The sequence below is a fragment of the Salvelinus fontinalis genome, chromosome 3 (genome assembly GCF_029448725.1).
Source record: "Salvelinus fontinalis isolate EN_2023a chromosome 3, ASM2944872v1, whole genome shotgun sequence".
NCBI lineage: Eukaryota > Metazoa > Chordata > Actinopteri > Salmoniformes > Salmonidae > Salvelinus > Salvelinus fontinalis.
Window position 1 is genome coordinate 49,856,661 of NC_074667.1, and position 23,041 is coordinate 49,879,701.

A 23,041-nucleotide genomic window follows, 5' to 3' on the forward strand; every position below is an offset into this window, starting at 1 on the left:
AGAAAAGTGTTTCACGTGAACATGCTATGGAATATGTATTTGCTGTCGTTATCATAATCAGGTTGGGCTGGAGCTTTATGGAGGCTCTCTCCCATTGTTCCTTTGTCACGATCGTGTGGAGGATTGATGGACCAAAACGCAGCTTTAGGAAAATAAGCCATCTTCTTTTATTTTTAAAGATGACGAAAAATAAACACGAAACACTTAATACAAACTAACAAAACAACAAACGATCGTGAAGCTAATAAACGTCGTGCACATACAACAGGCTACAAACGTTCTGACATAGACAACTACTCACAACCAATGAGAGCCTATGGCTACCCTAAATAAGGCTCCCAATCAGAGACAACCGAAATCAGCTGTCTCTAATTGGGAACTCATTCAGGTAACCATAGACTCTCCTAGACAACTAAACATACATAGACAACACTAGACACATGTACTCCACACAAACCCATATACTATACCCAACAACCCCTTTACCATAAAAACACCCAAAACCAACAAAACACAAACATTCCCCATGTCACACCCTGACCTAACTAAAATAATAAAGAAAACAAAGAATACTAAGGCCAGGGCGTGACATCCTTGCAGTAATGGATGCTCATATCAGATGAGACAGGTGACTGAGGGAGCTCAGTCCTGTCCTCTAAGGAAGAAAAAGCATGTTTTAATGGGTCAGAAGGTCTAGTGCTGTAGGATCTTACTTGAGTTTCTTTTGTGAAACATCTCAGCACTGTGGTCTTCATTGCTCTGTTTTGTTATAGGATTGATGAATAATGTATCCTTGATTTGAATTCCTATCAAAGCTCTGCAATACATTTAGAGGTTTAGATGGTACAATGACTCTATACACTGCTTGTTTTTTTACACAAAACTGAAATTAGCTGAACCATTAGAATTGTAGCAACCAGGCAATGGCGGAGCGATTCCCGCATATTGCACCTTTTTATAATTAGAATATATATATATTTTTAACTTTACTCTTTTTTTGTGGTATCCAATTGGTACTTAGTCTTGACTCATCGCTGCCACTCCCGTACGGACTCGGGAGAGGCATAGGTCGAGAGCCATGCGTCCTCTGAAACGCGACCCAACCAAGCCGCACTGCTTCTTGACACACTGCTCGCTTAACCCGGAAGCCAGCCACACCAATGTGTAGGATGAAACACCGTTCACCTGGCGACCGTGTCAGTGTGCATTCACCCGGCCCGCAACAGGAGTCGCTAGAGCACAACTGGACAAGGACATCCCTGCCGGCCAAACCCTCCCCTAACCCAGACGATGCTGGGTCAATTGTGCGCCGCCCCATGGGTCTCCCGGTTGCGGCCGGCTGCGACAGAGCCTGGGCTCTAGTGGCACAGCTAGCAACTGCGATGCAGTGCCTTATACCACTGCGGCACTCGGGAGGCCATATTGCACCTATATTGGCTATTCTACTCCCTGTCTACTCCCTGTTGTATGTACTGCTGATTGTACTGTGCTGTTGCCCATGGATGCCTTAATTAGCCCCCTGCTGTGGAATCTCAGTGAAACGTCTCCTGTTCCATCTCACCTCCCACCACCGCTTCATTTCTGTCTGTCACATCTCACTTTCTGCTGAGGCCAGGAACACTTCGATAAAGTCACTCCATGCATATTACTTCTCATTTCTCCACAGCAATAGCAGCATTTTGGAAGTATGTTCCTTCGCCTGTGTCCCTCCTCACCTCATCACCTTACCACAGTAAGGAAAAGTGCAGATATGCATGAGCACAGGCCATCCCCCATCAGCAAGAGGGGGGGGGGGGATTCTGAAACTTATATAACAACCGGAGAAAACGTTTGTATAGCTTAATAAGCACATAGCATATTATGTTCAACCTGAGGAGAAGAGGAGTTCAATGGTAAGTTTGCCCCGAGGATGGTGTTTTATATTGTATGGCCCATTCACGTCTGTGTTAACACAAACTCATAATAGGACTCATTAAATCTGCTGTAGTAGAATGGACCACATTCCCTCCTGGGAGAACCTGTATCAGATGTAACAGCAGTAGCGGTGCATGGATAAAATCACTGGGGAAGCCAAGCCAGGGGGAAAAATCCATATTACAACCTATGTGTTGTGATAATTGCATTGTTTGCTCTATAACCTGTTAGTTCATATGCCTTGCGACAGTGATATATAGGCCTACGGCTAAGACAATAAGAAGACACACCATTGTGTCATCACAAAACTGGAGAGCAACCTCTGTCTGGTGAAGTCCACAAAGCATTTTGTATGTAACAAACAGTTACATGACCTACAACATTACATTATCAAATCACCAATGCTTCGTCTAATACAGTGACAACTAAAAGATACGAGAACTATTTAGTCCAATCAACATAAGCTAAATATGATGTGGCTGTCCATGTTTCTGATTTGTGTGTTTGTGTGCATGCATTTGCACAAGTAGAAAAAACCTGTTGACTCACCCTACATGTAGAGAAATGCCAATGCCATCGTCCCCTCTTTCATTTTGATTAAACGGTCTATCACTCTGTCATACAGTGGACGCTTTTATTTTTTGCTGTCCTTAGGCAAGCTGACTAAAATGCTTGCTCGCTAGCCTAACTTCCTTTCATGGACAACGTTAGCTAGTTAACATTAGCCTTCTACATCTAGCTACATACTTAACTTCCATCTTCTCAGTCCAGGGGCACAATGTATGAATTTATGCTTGGATCAGAATCGCCGTTAAAGTCATTGGCCAGTACTGAGAATTAAGTAAAACCACAAGTCCAAATCCGGATCTCCATCCATAGCTAATTTAGGAAAGGGATGATTTTAGCTAGCTAGCTAGCCACCGGAGGACAACACCACAACAAAAAGCAACAATTGAAGTTGTTTCTGTTAATTACGTATTTCCTTTGATGCGATGTGATAGGAGTGAAGCCAAATCCAAACTGGCTTCCTTTGACACTTTTTGTTTTGGTGCGCCAGCTCAACGCTGATTGGCTATTATTTATTTTATTTTTTTATCAAGGGAGGACAAATGCTCGCTGGCTTCCCTTGTATTCAATGCTACGGGTCGCAACAATGTCATACTCTTTATGACCAGACAGCATCAGTTAGATGTCTACACATACAAAGACAGAGGGGTGCTGTTCGCTTGCTCGTATGCTTCCTCCGGTGAGATACCGTACCTTCAGCCTCTTTCGAATTGAAGGAAAGTTATGAAAACACAGAGAGACTAAAGATCATTTTTATTAGTTATTTTTCTTGGTCAATTGTTTGGGGAGCTTGGCTTCCCTTGGCCTCCATGAATACATTCCATTGTGCAGTAGCACAATCTCTGAAGATTGTCCTCACTTGCTCATTCTTTATGATCACTCATATAGTATAGAGATCTCTACATCTTCACACTGCACCATTTGATCATAAGCGGTTAGTGGTTGTTATTAGTGCTACATAAATCACAAGCAGACATTTTCGGGAAGAGGTCAAGAAATAATGGGGTTCAGCAAGCTGCTGAAACATTTAAAAGTGTACCTGCTCTTTCTACAATTTCTCAAGAGCCCTCAGAGTAAAGGTTTGAAAATGCCATACACTCGCCTCCACCCTCACAATGAGTGTGTGCGCATATACAGTATGTGTGGTCGACATGATTTCATTGATAAGCTTCAATCTGGTACACTTTTGAGAGAGAGTGAGAGGGGGAGATTAGAGAATGAGTGAGAGAGAGAGACATGTCTGAGTTTATATGTCTGTCTGTCTGCCTGCCTGCCTGTCTGTCTGAGTCTTTCACCAATTTATCCATTGCAGCTTTATCACCAAATGTTTTTTGCCTTGAATACAATGTATTGACTTATGAGTCCACTGCTTCAATACCTTGATGCATATCATACAGCCGCTTATCAGTTGATACCAGGCTTGTGTGTTTGTGTTTGCGTGCGGGCGTGCGTGCGTGTGTGTGCGCGCACATGAGTGTGTGCCTGTTCGGTCTGCCTGTCCACTTCAGTAGAACCTGAGAATCTCTGTTTGTCTTGTCTAATCTTGCCACAATGTTGAGATCTTGTGGTAACAATGTCAAGGTCAATCCACCATAGCTTTTTTAAGACTATGAATGCCACTCCAGAAGAGAAAGGTGGCTGCCATAACAATTATGTTTCATGACAGAATACTTAATACCACAGCTCATGAATGGGGATGCCATTTGAGTAAATCTCTTCGGTCTGCCAGATTGTTTGAGTGAATTTTTCTCACTTTACCACCACATTTGTCAGTAAGCATTTCATGGTAAGGTCTACACCTGTTGTATTTGGCGCATGTGACAAATAAATAAAATGTGATTTGATTTGACGTATTACTCAATAACAGTCAGATACATTTCAACAGTGCTCTGGGGTCTAAGGGAATTGGGTGTCACTGGGGTGACAAATGGGATCTGAATGAAATAAGGGACAGATGGCGGGGATCCAAAATAGGGGAGGTTTGTGTGGTTTGTTATTCGGCACAGGGGATGGTAGTGTGTTTTTTCCCAGCTTTACATTATCTCTTTTGCAGGTTTTACTATATCATTTCTTCCATGCTAGCCACATTTCCTCATCTGCTTGCATGCGCCTCCCCCGTATCAAGGTGTTTTGGTACTTCCCTTATGCACTATGCTTTTCCATCTGCTAACTTTTATTATAAACTGGGTGTTTCAAGCCCTGAATGCTGATTGGCTGACTGTCACGATCTTGGAAATGAGCGGACCAAGGCGCAGCGTGAGTTAAGTTCGCAGGAGGTATCGGACTGTGGACCGTCGCAGGAGGTTCCAGACTGTTGACCGTCGCCGGAGGCTCTGGACTGTGAACCGTTGCCGGAAGCTCTGGACTGTGAACCGTTGCCGGAAGCTCTGGACTGTGAATGCGCACTGGAGGCCTAGTAACACGCACTTCAGGGCGAGTGCGGGAAGCTGGCACAGGACGTACCGGACTGGGGAGGTGCACTGGAGGCCAGATGCGTGGAGCCGGCACAGGTGGCACCGGACTGGTGACACGCACTTCAGCACGCTTGTGCTGGAGCAGTCTCATCGCTACCACCTCTCTCCGGAATCTTTCATCAAATTCCTCCTCCGACTCCCAAACAGGCTCTGGCACTCTCCGCTGCTAGACCGCCAGCTCCATGTGCCCCCCCCCCCCCCCCCCAAAAAAAAAGATCTTGGAGCTTCTGTCGCCGGTGACCCGGCGTCGTCGCTGTCCCTCCGTACCTCTCGGCGACTCCCTCCAAGTAAGGGTCTCGTGTCCTCTCATTTCCTCCCAAGTCCAAAACCTCCTTACCTCATTTTCACGCTGCTTGGTCCTTTGTTGGTGGGATATTCTGTCACGATCTTGGAAATGAGCGGACCAAGACGCAGCGTGAGTATAGTTCCACATATTTATTTCAGTGAAACTAACAAAACAAAATAGCAAAACTTACAAAGACCGTGAGGACGTAGTGCCCAAACACACTAACAAACAATCAATATCCCACAAAACACAGGTGGGGAAATAGCTACCTAAATATGATCCCCAATCAGAGGCAACGATAAACAGCTGCCTCTAATTGGGAACCACATTAGCACCAACATAGAAATAGATTTACTAGATCACCCCCTAGTCACGCCCTGACCTACTACACCATAGAGAACCAAGGGCTCTCTATGGTCAGGGCGTGACACTGACAGCCGTAGTATATCAGACTGGATTACACGGGTATGACAAAACATTTATGTTTACTGCTGTAATTACATTGGTAACCAGTTTATAATAGCAATAAGTCACCTCTGTTTTTTTTTGTATATGGCCAATATACCACGGCTAAGGGCTGTATCCAGGCACTCCGCATTGCATTGTGCATAAGAACAGCCCTTAGCCGTGGTATATTGGCCATATACCACACTCCCTCGGCCTTAATTAAGACTAGGGGGCGACATTTTTGTTTTTGGCTAAAAAATGTACCCATTTGAAACTGCCTAATTCTCAGCCCCCGAAACTAGAATATGCATATAAGTGTCAGATTAGGATAGAAAACACTCTGAAGTTTCCAAAACTGTAAATGTTTTGTCTATGAGTTAAACAGAACTGATATTGCAGGCTAAAACCTGGGGAAAATCCAATCAGGAAGTGACCCTGTTTTTGAAACCTCTCTGTTCCTATGCATCCCTATTGCCCATTGAAAGGGATATCAACCAGACTTCTTTTTCTATGGCTTCCATAAGGTGTCAACAGCCTTTAGACATAGTTTCAGGCTTTTATTTTGAAGAATGAGCGTGAAAGGGCACATTGCGTAAGTGGATAGGTGGGGGCTCTCAGAGTGAGTTCTACGTAACAGAGAAAGGCGGCCATTGTTCCTCCCTGTCCTAGTGAAAAGCCAACTGTCCAGGGTGATATATTATCTAATAGATATTTGAAAAACACCCTGAAGATGGATTATAAAAATCGTTTGACATGTTTCTGTGGACATTATGGATATAATTTGGAATTTTTGTCGGCGTTGTCGCGAGTCCTCTTTCCGGTGGATTCCTGGGCATAACGCATCAAACTAACGGAGGTATTTGGATATAAAAAATATCTTTATGGAACAAAAGGAACATTTGTTGTCTAACTGGGAGTCTCGTGAGTGAAAACATCCGAAGATCATCAAAGGTAAACGATTAATTTGATTGCTTTTCTGATTTTCGTGACCAAGTTACCTGATGCTAGGTGTCCTTATTGTTTTGTCGAGCGATCGATAAACTTACACAAGCGCTTGTATTGCTTTCGCTGCAAAGCATAATTTCAAAATCTGAGACGACAGATGGATTAACAAAAGGCTAAGCTGTGTTTTGCAATATTGCACTTGTGATTTCATGAAATTATATTATATTATATACCTGTGGCGCTAGGCTAGGCTATGCTAGTCAGCGTTTCTGATGACAATTATCCGGGATGGGTGGTTCAGAAAGGTTAATGCTTGACTATACCTCAGGTCAATCTAGTCTACCAGTTTAACTCTCTATCCTGCCCTCTATCCACCATTCACAGCAAAAATAGGGGTAGGTGTATTGTTTGTCCAGATCTGCAATAGGCTAACTAGCAATCATACCACACATAAAAGCATACATTGTCAGTTTGAATCCGCAAGAACAAATAGGAATAGCTGATAGGCAGCAGACAGGCCATGTGCATCATTCCCATGGAAGGACAGTGAAGACATGAGACACGCAGCTCAACAAGCTCCCCTATTGATCTTGTGTAGGGATAATACAATGATCCTACATAGACTAGCCTACAACACCACAATGCAATGAATAATTGCATTATTGTTTTAAAGTGAGTACAAAATTCTACTCTAGGCTGCAGTGAAATGTCATTGGAATAACTGTGCAAAAGTTCTGTGATTTGAATGTTTCATTCCATTTGGATCTATTGTGGGTCTACTCTGGACAGTTTTGAAAGAAACAGTAGCAGGCCAGTCTGGCTATATTTTTACTTCTGATACTGAGGTGCGCTGTCTGTTGCAGATCATCATTCTCCCAAGTAGTCCTATAATAACGTGGCCTGTGCAAACCTATGCAGACATTTTTGTGGCAAAAGCATCAGTAGGCCAAGAGTGGAAAATGCTATGGAAACCCATTTAGCTTGTATTTTTTATTTGGTACTGTACATGGGGAATTTAACCCAAAAATTAATTTTTATGTCCACTATACTGTGTACTCACAGACTTTTATCTGCAACAAGTCAATTTGATGGAAACACAACTCTGATGGGAAAATTTGAACATGTTTTTTATGCCGATTTTAGAATATTCACATAGTTCGTGTACCTCAAGAAACTGCAGAGAGAGCATCCCCCCATCCACATCGACGGGACAGTAGTGAAGAAGGTGTCAAGTTTTAAGTTCCTCGGCGTACACATCACGGACAAACTGAAATGGTCCACCCACACAGACAGCGTGGTGAAGAAAGCGCAACAGCGCCTCTTCAACCTCAGGAGGCTGAAGAAATTTGGCTTGTCACCTAAAACACACACAAACATTTACAGATGCACAATCGAAAGTATCCTGTCGGGCTGTATCACCGCCTGGTACAGAAACTGCTCCGCCCACAACCGCAAGGCTCTCCAGAGGGTAGTGCGATCTTTATATGCGGTCACAAAGGACACCTACACGTGCACCTGTACGTGCACCTGTACGCCGATGTCACAGGAAGGCCAAAAAGATCATGAAGGACAACAACCACCCGAGCCACTGCCTGTTCACCCCGTTATCATCCAGAAGGCGAGGTCAGTACAGGTGCATCAAAGCTGGGAACGAGAGACTGAAAAACAGCTTCTATCTCAAGGCCATCTGACTGTTAAACAGCCATCACTAACATAGAGTGGCTGCTGCCAACATACAGACTCAAATCTCTGGCCACTTTAATACATTTTATACATTTATTTAATAAAGGTATCACTAGTCACTAGTGCAATTGTTATGCAGGAATGTCCACCAGAACTGTTGCCAGAGAATAGAATGTTCATTTCTCTACCATAAGCTGCCTCCAATGTTCTTTTAGAGGCCTGTATACTCACCAGACATGTCACCCATTGAGCATGTTTGGGGTGCTCTGAATCAACGTGTGCGACAGCGTGTTCCAGTTCTTACCAATTTCCAGCAACTTCACACAGCGGTGAAGAAGAGTGGGGCAACATTCCACAGGCCACAATCAACAGCCTGATAAACTCTATGTGAAGGAGATGTGTCGCGCTGCTTGAGGCAAATTATGGTCACACCAGCTACTGACTGGTTTTCTGATCCACACTCCTACCTTTTTTTGAAAGATATCTGTGACCAACAGATACATATCTGTATTCCCAGTCATGTGAAATCCATAGATTAAGACCTAATGAATGTATTTAAATTGACTGATTTCCTTATATGAACTGTAACTCGGTAAAATCTTTGAAACTGTTACATGTTCCATTTATATTTGTGTTCGGTTTAGTATTAATTATTTTGTTCGGTGTAGTATTAATTAATTGGTCTGGTCTACAGAATTACCACGAACTCAGCCCCCAGGTACCTATCAAACCATTTTCCATTTGTTAGAGATGTCCACCAGCATAATGCCAGGGACTCTAATATTCACTGTTTTAAATGTAAGAGTCTATCTGGTAGGAACACATTTTTATATAGCCTACTTGAGCTGCAGAGTGAGACAAACTATCACAGCAACTCAAAACCATACCAACCATAACCACTTTAAAAGATAATGTCAAAAGCTGGCTAATGTGTAAACAGTATATTTTTTGGGTCTGTATCTCTCTAATGTATCTCTATAATGTGTCTGCATCTGTGTGATTATATATGTATTTATGTTAAACATAGGGACCACAATGGAAATAAGTCCCCGACTTAATTGTGCAATCCTTGTCACTTTTAAAAATCTTTGTACTGTGTGTATTTTAATTTTGAATTTTGAATGACACATAAATCAATCAATCAATCCAAACTGTGCAGCGGCCATTTGATGCATGCAAAAATACATCTGTTACAAAACACCAAAAAGTTGACAATCAGAGATTGCCAAGCCTTCGATATTGGGTAGGCCTACAAGATAGGGAGGTATGTATTTTCTGTTTGTCAAGATTGACTTAGTCTATTTATAGTGGTTTTGAAGAAAGAAAACATGATATTGAAGTGCCAGAAGTCGGTATGCTTTGTTTATTGGTTGTGGACACCGGCACAGAAACCTGTTGGTGGATTTGCTTCTTCATATACAGTATTTTATATAATGGTAAATATGGCATCAAAAAATTTTACATCTGATTTCCTCCTAGCTGATCATTGTCTGCAGCTGGCTCTGATCATAGTGTAGCTTTTGAAAAAGGGTTGTGGAAACTGCCATGTGTGCGTGTGCATGCGTGTGTGTGCGTGTTTTTGCCATGGCCAAAGGCATGCTGTCTGCTGCTCCAGCTCCGACCACAGCTGAGTCTCACCTTCATGTGCCACTTAATGTTGTTACAGGGAAATTAAAAGACACTTAAAACACAGACAGACAGACAGACAGACAGACAGACAGACAGACAGACAGACAGACAGACAGACAGACAGACAGACAGACAGACAGACAGACAGACAGACAGACAGACAGACAGACAGACAGACAGACATACAGACAGACAGACAGACAGACAGACAGACAGACAGACAGACAGACAGACAGACAGACAGGCAGGCAGGCAGGCAGGCAGGCAGGCAGACAGACAGACAGACAGACAGACAGACAGACAGACAGACAGACAGACAGACAGACAGACAGACAGACAGACAGACAGACAGACAGACAGACAGACAGACAGACAGACAGACAGACAGACAGACACTATACACACTTTGCACTTTCCACAACCCTTTTTCAAGAGCTATTCATCTTTATTGCCCACTTAAGGTAAAGTGCCCCAGATAGTTGAGGTTTAATCTCTCATTTACTGCAATGGCGCCTCAACAATGGATCCATATAATAGTGACGATGACACAACATATCCATCATCCTTGTCAAGAGTGAGCCCCTGTCTTGGCAATAACGACTGAGATCACAAAAAGATGGATGAGGAAGGGGAGTTTGACCCTAGAGAAAAGGAAAGATTCACATGAGGTTTTCATTTAAAACCTGAGAATAAAGGGACAAATTATCAGCCGTCAACTGTTTACCAAGATAGTGATTAGTGACATTTGGAGGAGGTATCATTGTATTAAAAACAGACCTATTTGACCCCTGTGTTGCCATGGCAACAGCAAATCCATCACAGTTCAGGTGCCCAGAGTGATAGACATCAGTTGATATGGAGGTTGCAGGACAAAGATGCAGAGAAATTATGTCACAAAACATCCTATTTGAAATTCCCTCTTTCATCCTATGTCCTTTTCCTGATGTCCCATGCAGCGTAATTGGCACAACCAACGTTTATTGCGTACATGGTTATTAAAAAATGCAATCACGCACAAAACCTCCCAAAACGTCCCATACATATTTCCCCGAAATGAACACTGAATATGCCATTCCAGCTTCCTCCCTCCATCCCCTGGGCTGGGGCGTCCTGTGCATGTGAATGAAGGAGAGCTCCTGCTAAGACCATCCAAGCAAAGCCTTGACCACAAACAACCCTCACAAAAGATATGTGTGTGTGTGGGTTTGTGCGTGTGGAGAGCAGAACAGATGCATTGAGAGATCTGACTATGGATGACACACTATGCTCCACGCAGTCTTAGCAGTACCTCAGAGGACCTCAGCAGAGGATCCCACGGGCTTCTCCTCTACAAGAGGCAGAGGTAGCGGTCCTGCTGCTGGGTTGTTGCCCTCCTACGGCCTCCTCCACGTCTCCTGATGTACTGGCCTGTCTCCTGGTAGCGCCTCCATGCTCTGGACACTACGCTGACAGACACAGCAAACCTTTTTGCCACAGCTCGCATTGATGTGCCATCCTGGATGAACTGCACTACCTGAGCCACTTGTGTGGGTTGTAGACTCCGTCTCATGCTACCACTAGAGTGAGAGCACCGCCAGCATTCAAAAGTGACCAAAACATCAGCCAGGAAGCATAGGAACTGAGAAGTGGTCTGTGGTCACCACCTGCAGAATCACTCCTTTATTGGGGGTGTCTTGCTAATTGCCTATAATTTCCACCTTTTGTCTATTCCATTTGCACAACAGCATGTGAAATTTATTGTCAATCAGTGTTGCTTTTGATTTCACAGAAGTGTGATTGACTTGGAGTTACATTGTGTTGTTTAAGTGTTCCCTTTATTTTTTTGAGCAGTGTACTATACATTTATAAGTCCAAATATGGGTTTAGCAACTAAGGATTCTAGCTTCAAGGACACTTACTGTACTGTACAGTAGGTGTACCACTGGCAGCTGTTATAGAACTGGACTGACTCATGAAGCCCCATGTAGGCTCCTGTCAGGATAGTAAACAACAAGCAGAGCAGATTGACAGTTGAATGGTCTGACGTCCCATATCTGTCTCCTAATGAGAGCTGGTTGTCATTCACTGGCTGTCATTAACTGGCTGTCATTCACTGGCTATCATTCAGGGCAGGAGAACTTGCATACACCGTTTACACCCGACAGGTGACATTTTGAATGTGTACTATTGTCAAAACTGACTTCAAATACTCTATGGCATTCATTAAAAATGACTTTAGAGAGCAGCTGATACAATGGGGCACTATGTGTAGGATAGGTGGAGACACTTTGAGTGTCAGCTGTGAATGCTGAGTATGCATAACTTGTAGTCCGGCGCTCTCGTATTATACAGTCTAACACTAATGTTATTTTGACCTTGATTTATAATTTCCTGTCCATCCAAAATATTTAATTAATCAAAATCAAAGGAAGAGGATAAAAAAGTGGAGCTACTGATATTGCCATATCAGACAGCCCTGAGCAAGAAGGAAGTGCTCTGTCTGAGCTGCCAAGAAGCATTGTTTTTGGGAGGGGGGTGGGGATAAGAGACCGCTTTGTGTAAATGTCACGCAGGTCTGGCGGAATAAACCAAAACAACAACCATCTGTGTTTTGTAGTGGCCTATCTCCCCTGCCTGAGCAAACCATTAGCCAGTTGACATCACAGAACTCCCTCATATCTACACACAGGCAGCATGATGAAAGGTGCATTGTCCATGCATGTGAGAACCCCCAACGTATGTTTTCTTTCTTATGCTTGCGCTTTTTTCCAACGCACTACATTTACATTTACATTTAAGTCATTTAGCAGACGCTCTTATCCAGAGCGACTTACAAATACATTTTTCTTCGCTATAGAGGGTAGATTACGTAACCTAGGCCCACATAATGATATATTATGAGGTTTGAGTTATTTTTGGTACACTGAATGTTTATGTTGCATAAACATCTGAATCGACTTTCCACTTCTTTAGGGAAAATATCTACTGTTACTGTCATTTTTTTGTGATATCCTGATGCAACGTAATCGCATAACTTATTCCCATATAGTTACACATGAACAATGCCTATGCAATGTAGTGTTGCCAAATATATGTATTTATCTAGAGTAGTATCTGCATCTTCTCAGTCTCCTTTGGCTGAACGATCACAGTCCACAGGAAGAGTAGGCCTAAATCCAGGCAAGGGAATGTTTTAATTCATGACCCTATTATTTCCTTCAGGCCCTACAGAAAAATACCTTCGAACCACAAGCTATAATTAAGCAATTAGGCACAAGGGGAGGTGGTATATGGCATATATACTGTACCACAGCTAATGGCTGTTCTTAATCATGACACAACGTGGAGTGCCTGGATACAGCCCTTAGCCGTATATTGGCCATATATCACAACCCCCTGAGGTTCCTTATTGCTATTATAAACTGGTTATCAACGTAATTAGAAGAGTAAAAATACATGTTTTGTCATACCCGTGGAATACTTGTGGTCTGATATACCACGGCTTTCAACCAATCAGCATTCAGGGCTCAAACCACCCAGTTTATAATGAGCTTGATAACACAACTAAGGATTTCACACTATATCATGGGCAGAACTATGGGACATACCGTAACTGTTCAGTCCTATTACCATGATAAACAAAAACATATCACACAGAATGAGGAAATATAAAGCCATAAAAGAGTGCACAAACCCGGCACTCTCTCAAAAGGATATACCTTTAGAGTGCTCATAAATCTATAGCACTAAAGGCTATCGGCTAATGTTTTGACTGTACCATTGTGCTTCATTTTAAAAGCCATGCACAACTCTTTTTACAATGCTTATTGGGGGGGTTTGAGCCTTATAAATGGTTGTTTTTACAGTCAAGCTTGGAGGATTGTCTCTCTATGAATAGAGAAAGTAGAATAACAAATCAGTCTGTTATCAGACTGTTATTTTTCAGGCTCTCGGCTAATTAACAGCCATTGTACTGCCCTTTTATACAGACACATATAATACCTTGTTATTAACTAAACAAAGCTAGAGAAGCACTTCATTCTTCATTCATAGGTTTAACCTTTTTCATTGTACACAAACATTACAGAGATATCATTACAGACAAGTTGCAAATAATGAGACAATGTAAAAACCTTTCAAGCAAAGCACTTAGTAATAATAAATGCAGAAGGGAAAACTCTTCACAAGACTAATATAGAGTAGGAATACAAACATATGTTACAGTGCAGTAAATAAAAGAACCAGGCACAAGGCTGTAGCAATGTGTATTATCAAATCGAGGTTGGTTTCGGTGACCTAGGTGAGGCGTAGCAGTCGGACGTGTGTTTGTCTTGTCTTGTCCCGTCTTGTCCCGCGTAAATAGTCCTCGTATTTTTTGTATACATTTCGTATATATTTTAATTTCACTTTCCATCTTGGAACTGAATATACATTCCCGCAACCCGCCTCACCCAATGTGGTACGGATCTGCTATTTTTTATACTTTAGAACCGTAACCCCAATTCAGAAGCTAGCCAGATAACTAGCCACTAGCTAGTAGTCAGTTAGCCACTGCTGCGGTCTTCACCCTTAACTCGGACACCAGCCAGCTTCAGCTCGGGCAAATACCTGCCAGTCTGCAGGCGCGATATCAACCCAGAGAATATAGGACTGCTTTTTCTCTACCACATCACCGGATTCCTGACGCAAGCTCTGGACAATTACACCGGATCATCGTCGCTAGCTAGCTGCAACCAGGTGGCTACTACTGGCTAATACCTCTGTCCCGAAACAAGCACCAGTTAGCCTTGAGCTAGCCTCGAGCTAGGCCCATCTGCCGGCTAGCCGAAGAGGCCTACCAGCGAATTATTTGGCTACAATACCTCTTTTGCCAATTGGACTGGACCCTTTATTGCCGACACGGAGCCCCGCCGATCCATCACGACTGGTCTGCCGACGTAATTGTCCGAGGTGGTTTCAACAGGCTTTTCCATTGCGACGTTTCTGAATACCCATCTGCTAATTATTAGCTGTCTTATCGGCTGCTATCTAAATAAATATACCGGACAATTTTTTTATTTATTTTTTTATTTTTTTTATTTTTTTTCCTGGGTCACTATATCTATTTTGCCAATTGGCTCGATCCCCTCTACCACACGGAACCCCACTAATCTACCGACGGAAACGAACGAGGTGACAAAAAAATAAAAAATGAAAAAATAAAAACAGACCTCCATCCTATGTTATCTTGCTACCGATAGCCAGCTACCCGGCCAGCTGTCTGGATCGCCGTGCCCCCAACCAACCTCTACTCACTGGACCCTTATGATCACTCGATTAAGCATGTCTGTCCTTAATGTAAATATGCCTTGTCCATTGCTGTTCTGGTTAGTGTTTATTGGCTTATTTCACTGTAGAGCCACTAGCCCTGCTCACTATATATCCAACCTCTCAGTTCCACCACCCACATATGCGATGACATCACCTGGTTTCAATGATGTTTCTAGAGACTATATCTCTCTCATCATCACCCATTACCTAGGTTTACCTCCACTGTATTCACATCCTACCATACGTTTGTCTGTACATTATTCCTTGAAGCTATTTTATCGCCCCCAGAAACTTCCTTTTACTCTCTGTTCTAGACGTTCCAAACGACCAATTCTCATAGCTTTTAGCCGTACCCTTATCCTACTCCTCCTCTGTTCCTCTGGTGATGTAGAGGTGAATCTAGGCCCTGCAGTACCTAGCTCCACTCCTATTCCCCAGGCGCTCTCTTTTGATGACTTCTGTAACCGTAATAGCCTTGGTTTCATGCATGTTAACATTAGAAGCCTCCTCCCTAAGTTTGTTTTGTTCACTGCTTTAGCACACTCTGCCAACCCAGATGTTTTAGCCGTGTCTGAATCCTGGCTTAGGAAGACCACCAAAAATTCTGACATTTTCATCCCTAACTACAAGATTTTCAGACAAGATAGAACGGCCAAAGGGGGCGGTGTTGCAATCTACTGCAAGGATTGCCTGCAGAGTTCTGTTTTACTATCCAGGTCTGTTCCCAAACAATTTGAACTTCTACTTTTAAAAATCCACCTCTCTAAAAACAAGTCTCTCACCGTTGCCGCCTGCTATAGACCACCCTCTGCCCCCAGCTGTGCTCTGGACACCATATGTGAACTGATTGCCCCCCATCTATCTTCAGAGCTCGTGCTGCTAGGCGACCTAAATTGGAACATGCTTAACACCCCAGCCATCCTACAATCTAAGCTTGATGCCCTCAATCTCACACAAATTATCAATGAATCTACCAGGTACCACCCCAATTCCGTAAACACGGGCACCCTCATAGATATCATCCTAACCAACTTGCCCTCCAAATACACCTCTGCTGTTTTCAACCAAGATCTCAGCGATCACTGCCTCATTGCCTGCATCCGTAATGGGTCAGCGGTCAAACAACCTCCACTCATCACTATCAAACGCTCCCTGAAACACTTCAGCGAGCAGGCCTTTCTGATCGACCTGGCCGATGTATCCTGGAAGGATATTGATCTCATCCCGTCAGTAGAGGATGCCTGGATATTTTTTAAAAATGCCTTCCTCACCATCTTGAATAAGTATGCCCCATTCAAGAAATTTAGAACCAGGAACAGATATAGCCCTTGGTTCTCTCCTGACCTGACTGCCCTTAACCAACAGAAAAACATCCTATGGCGTTCTGCATTAGCATCGAACAGCCCCCGTGATATGCAACTTTTCAGGGAAGCTAGAAACCAATATACACAGGCAGTTAGAAAAGCCAAGGCTAGCTTTTTCAAGCAGAAATTTGCTTCCTGCAACACAAACTCAAAAAAGTTCTGGGACACTGTAAAGTCCATGGAGAATAAGAACACCTCCTCCCAGCTTCCAACTGCACTGAAGATAGGAAATACTGTCACCACCGACAAATCCATTATAATTGAGAATTTCAATAAGCATTTTTCTACAGCTGGCCATGCTTTCCACCTGGCTACCCCTACCCCGGTCAACAGCACTGCCCTCCCCTCTGCTACTCGCCCAAGCCTTCCCCATTTCTCTTTCTCCCAAATACAGTCAGCTGATGTTCTGAAAGAGCTGCAAAATCTGGACCCTTACAAATCAGCCGGGCTAGATAATCTGGACCCTTTCTTTCTAAAACTATCTGCTGAAATTGTTGCCACCCCTATTACCAGCCTTTTCAACCTCTCTTTCGTGTCGTCTGAGATTCCCAAAGATTGGAAAGCAGCTGCGGTTATCCCCCTCTTCAAAGGGGGAGACACTCTAGACCCAAACTGCTACAGACCTATATCTATCCTACCCTGCCTTTCTAAGGTCTTCGAAAGCCATGTCAACAAACAGATTACCGACCATCTCGAATCCCACCATACCTTCTCCGCTATGCAATCTGGTTTCAGAGCTGGTCATGGGTGCACCTCAGCCACGCTCAAGGTCATAAACGATATCTTAACCGCTATCGATAGGAAACAGTACTGTGCAGCCATATTCATTGACCTGGCCAAGGCTTTTGACTCTGTCAATCACCACATCCTCATCGGCAGACTCGACAGCCTTGGTTTCTCTAATGATTGCCTCGCCTGGTTCACCAACTACTTCTCTGATCGAGTTCAGTGTGTCAAATCGGAGGGTCTGTTGTCCGGACCTCTGGCAGTCTCTATGGGGGTGCCACAGGGTTCAATTCTTGGACCGACTCTCTTCTCTGTATACATCAATGATGTCGCTCTTGCTGCTGGTGAGTCTCTGATCCACCTCTACGCAGACGACACTATTCTGTATACTTCTGGCCCTTCTCTTGACACTGTGTTAACAACCCTCCAGGCGAGCTTCAATGCCATACAACTCTCCTTCCGTGGCCTCCAATTGCTCTTAAATACAAGTAAAACTAAATGCATGCTCTTCAACCGATCGCTGCCTGCACCTGCCCGCCTGTCCAGCATCACTACTCTGGACGGCTCTGACTTAGAATATGTGGACAACTACAAATACCTAGGTGTCTGGTTAGACTGTAAACTCTCCTTCCAGACTCACATCAAGCATCTCCAATCCAAAGTTAAATCTAGAATCGGCTTCCTATTCCGCAACAAAGCATCCTTCACTCATGCTGCCAAACATACCCTTGTAAAACTGACCATCCTACCAATCCTCGACTTCGGTGATGTCATTTACAAAATAGCCTCCAAAACCCTACTCAATAAATTGGATGCAGTCTATCACAGTGCCATCCGTTTTGTCACCAAATCCCCATATACTACCCACCACTGCGACCTGTACGCTCTCGTTGGCTGGCCCTCGCTTCACACTCGTCGCCAAACCCACTGGCTCCAGGTCATCTACAAGACCCTGCTAGGTAAAGTCCCCTCTTATCTCAGCTCGCTGGTCACCATAGCAACGCCCACCCGTAGCACGCGCTCCAGCAGGTATATCTCTCTGGTCACCCCCAAAACCAATTCTTCCTTTGGCCGCCTCTCCTTCCAGTTCTCTGCTGCCAATGACTGGAACGAACTACAAAAATCTCTGAAACTGGAAACACTTATCTCCCTCACTAGCTTTAAGCACCAGCTGTCAGAGCAGCTCATAGATTACTGCACCTGTACATAGCCCATCTATAATTTAGCCCAAACAACTACCTCTTTACCTACTGTATTTATTTATTTTGCTCCTTTGCACCCCATTATTTCTATCTCTACTTTGCACCTTCTTCCACTGCAAACCAACCATTCCAGTGTTATTTTTTTTACTTGCTATATTGTATTTACTTCGCCACCATGGCCTTTTTATATATATTTTTTATTTATTTATATATATATTTTGTTTGCCTTCACCTCCCTTATCTCACCTCACTTGCTCATATTGTATATAGACTTATTTTCACTGTATTATTGACTGTATGTTTGTTTTACTCCATGTGTAACTATGTGTTGTTGTATGTGTCGAACTGCTTTGCTTTATCTTGGCCAGGTCGCAATTGTAAATGAGAACGTGTTCTCAATTTGCCTACCTGGTTAAATAAAGGTGAAATAAATAAAATAAATAAAAAATACAGGCTGGCTGTATTGATTGGCGGCGGAGGTTCTTGGGCCTGTGGGAAATTGAGCCTTTTTTTGCTGTTTTTGATGAAGTGCTGACTTCCCAGATCCAGCTGTTTACAGCAATACTGTGCTCCAGACTGTGTTACTGGGGAGGTGTGAGTAGTGGTCCTGGGTTTGTGCTGTTGGGAGAGCATACTGTATTATACACACATTTGCTGACACCTGGGGTTTTTATTTCACTTTTATTACAAAGAAAAACAACTGCGCTTTGGCCAGTTGTGCAACTTCAGAGGATTTGGGTCATTGTATGCATCTGTTGCAAGTCCATTTACAAACAATCAACCAAAATTAATTGAAATGGTTTATTATTATTATTTTCATCGTATTTTCATTTTATTTTCATGCTTCAAATATTCAAGGGACTTAATGTGTGTAAACCTCAATAAAATGTGTCAATACACTTTCAGTGTCACGCTTTCCCATCGACTAATTACAAAGGGGTTGAGGTCATTTTAAGGAGGATTTCTTCTTGATTGCTCTCTGAAATGACACACTACACTAGAACCCTTTGCAAATAATGTGTAATCAAGGCTAATCGTTCCATTGAATTAAACTTCACAGGTAATAGGTCTGTGACGCACAGTAAGGACACAATGTGCAATGTTTGGGAGTGTGAATAAATACCTACCAAAACAGTGGTTTCCAGTAATTGGCCTCATTACAAAAATAATGTCTGACAACTTTACTGACTGGGGACAAAAACATTGAGAACATCCAGGTCCAGTGGGTAGCAGAGCAGGTGTTACGAAACATCTGGACATGTCTAGAGGGCTGGGAACAAGTCGCTGACCCTTTTCCGTGGTCTCTTTCCTGTCTAGGGCAGTGGAGGGAAAGGAGAGGGGGGGGCTGGGGATCGATTTGTTCTTTGACATGTTTTTCCTGGTGTCTCCGCTCCCTTTCTCTCTCTATTGCTCCATCTGTGTTCCAGGTGGTGGGACAGAGCACTGCACACAGAGACCCTCATAGTCCAGGAAATGTGTCTTCAGTCCAAAACATGTTTTTATAGTCTATGCTACATCTGGTGGAATATTTACACATGAACGCATTCTCTTTTCTGTCCACATCTATCATGGCACATTACACAAAGACCCATACTCCAGTAGCAAAACAGATTTGTGAAATAATAGTCAAAACCAAACGGTCAGATACAGCACTCAATACAGCACTCTCCAAAGAGAAACACAACTGACTGTGCCAACGACAGGGAAAGTGCTATCTTTAGAGGTGATTTGCCATTTGGAGAACATAAGGGCAGGAACTGCAGCTGTGAATGTGCTACTGACACATACCATTGACCTGGCTGGCTTGAATAGTAGGCTAATATTTCATGAAAACATTAACCATTCCATGCAAAACTACACTGTGTGTAATGAGTCATATTATCATTTGAGGCTTTGCAAAAGTGAATCAGCCTATGTAAGACAATACAAACTCCACATAGTTTCGCAGGTGCCACCATTTTTCAGATAGTCTAGTCTAGAGGACCTGGATCACCTACTGTGGCCTAATATATCAGCAACACACAGTGCTTTCTGCACCACACCATCTGGATTGGGGAGTTTGCAATGTGTAACACATGACATGCCTCTGCAGTCCATAGGCCAACCCACTGGGCACAGATGACAATTCAATGTGTATTCCACTTTGGGTCAATGTAATTTCATTGAAATGAGGTGGAAACAACACTGATTCAACCAGTGTGTGCCCAGTGGGAAGTGCTCTCCAGCGATTCAGCAAAGGTGATTATTCTATTGTACTTTCCTCCATGCACCTCTGATGTAATATATCAAGGAGGATCAGCTACAGTGTCTGACCTTCTAGTTTGTAGAAAAAAAGAATAAAGAGGCTAAATTTGACCCTCCCAACCTGTGGGCGTTTAACCAGCGATGTTAGCTGGCAAAACAGGGGCCCCAGGTGGCTGACTATTCCAGCTTCCCCTTGTGTCTCGGGATGTTTCTGTGTCCTTGAACAGCCCATGCTTGAGCCCAGATGGAGGTTGCTGAACGTTTGGCTTTCCTTGAGCCTTGAGGAATGTACACAGCACCACTCAGCCGACATTAGCATGCCTAAGGGGTTAACGTTGTCAGCCTTGTCCATCTGTTGCTAAGGAAGGGTTGCCTGTTGTGCGGGAAACAGGGAGAGCGGTTTCCTGTTATGTAGAGCGGTTTTTAAAGGGTTGCTTTTCTCCAATCATGCAACAGATGCCCAGCCAGGAAGCCGGGCCAATAGCGAAAGCTTTTGGTGTCCTACAGAAACTGTTTTTAGAAACTGTTTTTGGGAACTTTAGAGTTCCTAGTAGTCTGGAAATGTTTGAGGGACAAATACTGTGTGTTCTGGAATATTATAGTAGGTCTTACAACACAAGCTTATCATGACTCATACATATTGGAAAACGATTTTGCTGACAGAGTTCTCAGACCTATCTCAAATTCAATTTGTATTAATTATATATCAATATCAATAAAGATATCAATATTGAAAAGGAACGTTTGTTTTCTTATTTAATAATAAGTTAATAATTAGAGACATTGTGAAACGACAGATTCCAAAAATATCCACTTCATGTGAATGGAATCAATGCCTCATATAGCCTTGTATACTCACACATCTAATGCATCCAACTCTGTCTCAAATACATACATCAAAGTTTAATGCATTCATTTATGGTGTACATACTGTATATAGCTATTGAAATTTGAAACGTCTACTTTTTAATGATCTAAATGTAGATTAAGTGGGTTTGGTCAGTGGTCCTTGTCCGCGCGATAGACCTTCCTCCTCATCAGGAACTGCGAGAGAGCACCTCCCTTCACGAGCGCACCAGTCGCCCATCGGATGCAAGCTATGTGGACAAACAGCTGCTACCTTGACGGAGAAATCCTCGACAAGTAGCGAACACTTGGATAAACAGCGAGAGAAGGTTGTGAACTTTTGAATTTAGACGACTTGAATACTTTCAACATGAATTAGGGATAAGTTTCTAGAACCTGTGGATACATGTGGCGATTGTTTCCTGCTTGTGAAAAATATATGGATAACTGTATGTTGCTATGGTGGATGATGTCCCAAAATGAACACAGGTACTGTATGTAATAATATTCATGTAGCGATGCGCATTCAATAAAATTGGGCTGCTATAGACTACTCATCCACCCAATGTATTTACATAAAGGATGCTCCAAGTGTGTGTGCGTGACGTAGAGAATTTCTCTATTTTGTGTTCACAACAAATTCACCTTTTCCTACACCACTTGAAATAGCATTGGATAAATGAAATGTAATTTTAAAAATCATTGCAGCATCATAGACCAAACAGGTACACAGTTTAGATTCGTTTTTATTTATGTTTTATTACTTTTTCTTTGAGGATCGCCTAATAGGGGGTCAAATCACACTGGGTGAGAGAACAGCTATTGCGGAATAAAATTCAATGAGTAGTGATGGGTAGTGAAGGGTAGTGAAGGATAGTGATGGGTAGTGAAGGGTAGTGATGGGTAGTGAAGGGTAGTGATGGGTAGTGAAGGGTAGTGATGGGTAGTGATGGGTAGTGAAGGGTGGTGATGGGTAGTGAATGGTAGTGAAGGCACTCACCAGTGCCATCACTGATGTCCTGCAGCAGCCTATAGAGTGATTCATGTGGCATGTTATACTGTATGACCGATGATGTGATTATTTATTCAACTTTTGAGGTGAACCCAAAGATCTACTGAATTTCTACTGCACTGTGATGATTGGCCTATTTACTGTGTAGTTTATAGAATTATTGTTATTATTTGATGGGTGACATTTCATGATTCCCTCACAGTCTGAGATCATATCATGTGAGCTTGGCACAGTCAGGGTCCCAGTGTCTATTTTTCCTTTGTTTTTTAAACATTTGTTTTAATTGAATTCTTGTTGCATAATTCATATCCTGTTGTTTGCAGAGAGACTTAGTGGGATGTTTGTTTTTTCTCCGTTTTATTGTTCTTTGACACACTGAAAGGACCTTTTCAGCAAAAGTGTGTGTGTGTCAG

General features: G+C 43.0%; 1 protein-coding gene across 3 annotated transcripts in view; it reads left to right on the forward strand.

The window, feature by feature from the left end:
• The first annotated feature begins 21,833 nt into the window (after positions 1 to 21,833).
• The window catches only part of LOC129851044 (FYVE, RhoGEF and PH domain-containing protein 5-like), a 61,067-nt gene continuing 59,859 nt past the window's right edge, over positions 21,834 to 23,041 (forward strand). For 2 of the 3 annotated variants that reach the window (XM_055917211.1, XM_055917212.1), the window contains exon 1: positions 21,834 to 22,105. In XM_055917211.1, coding sequence (XP_055773186.1) covers positions 22,096 to 22,105 — 10 coding nt within the window. In that variant the 5' untranslated portion in view covers positions 21,834 to 22,095. The remainder of the gene's footprint in view (positions 22,106 to 23,041) is intronic. The other variant, XM_055917213.1, reaches the window with a different exon arrangement.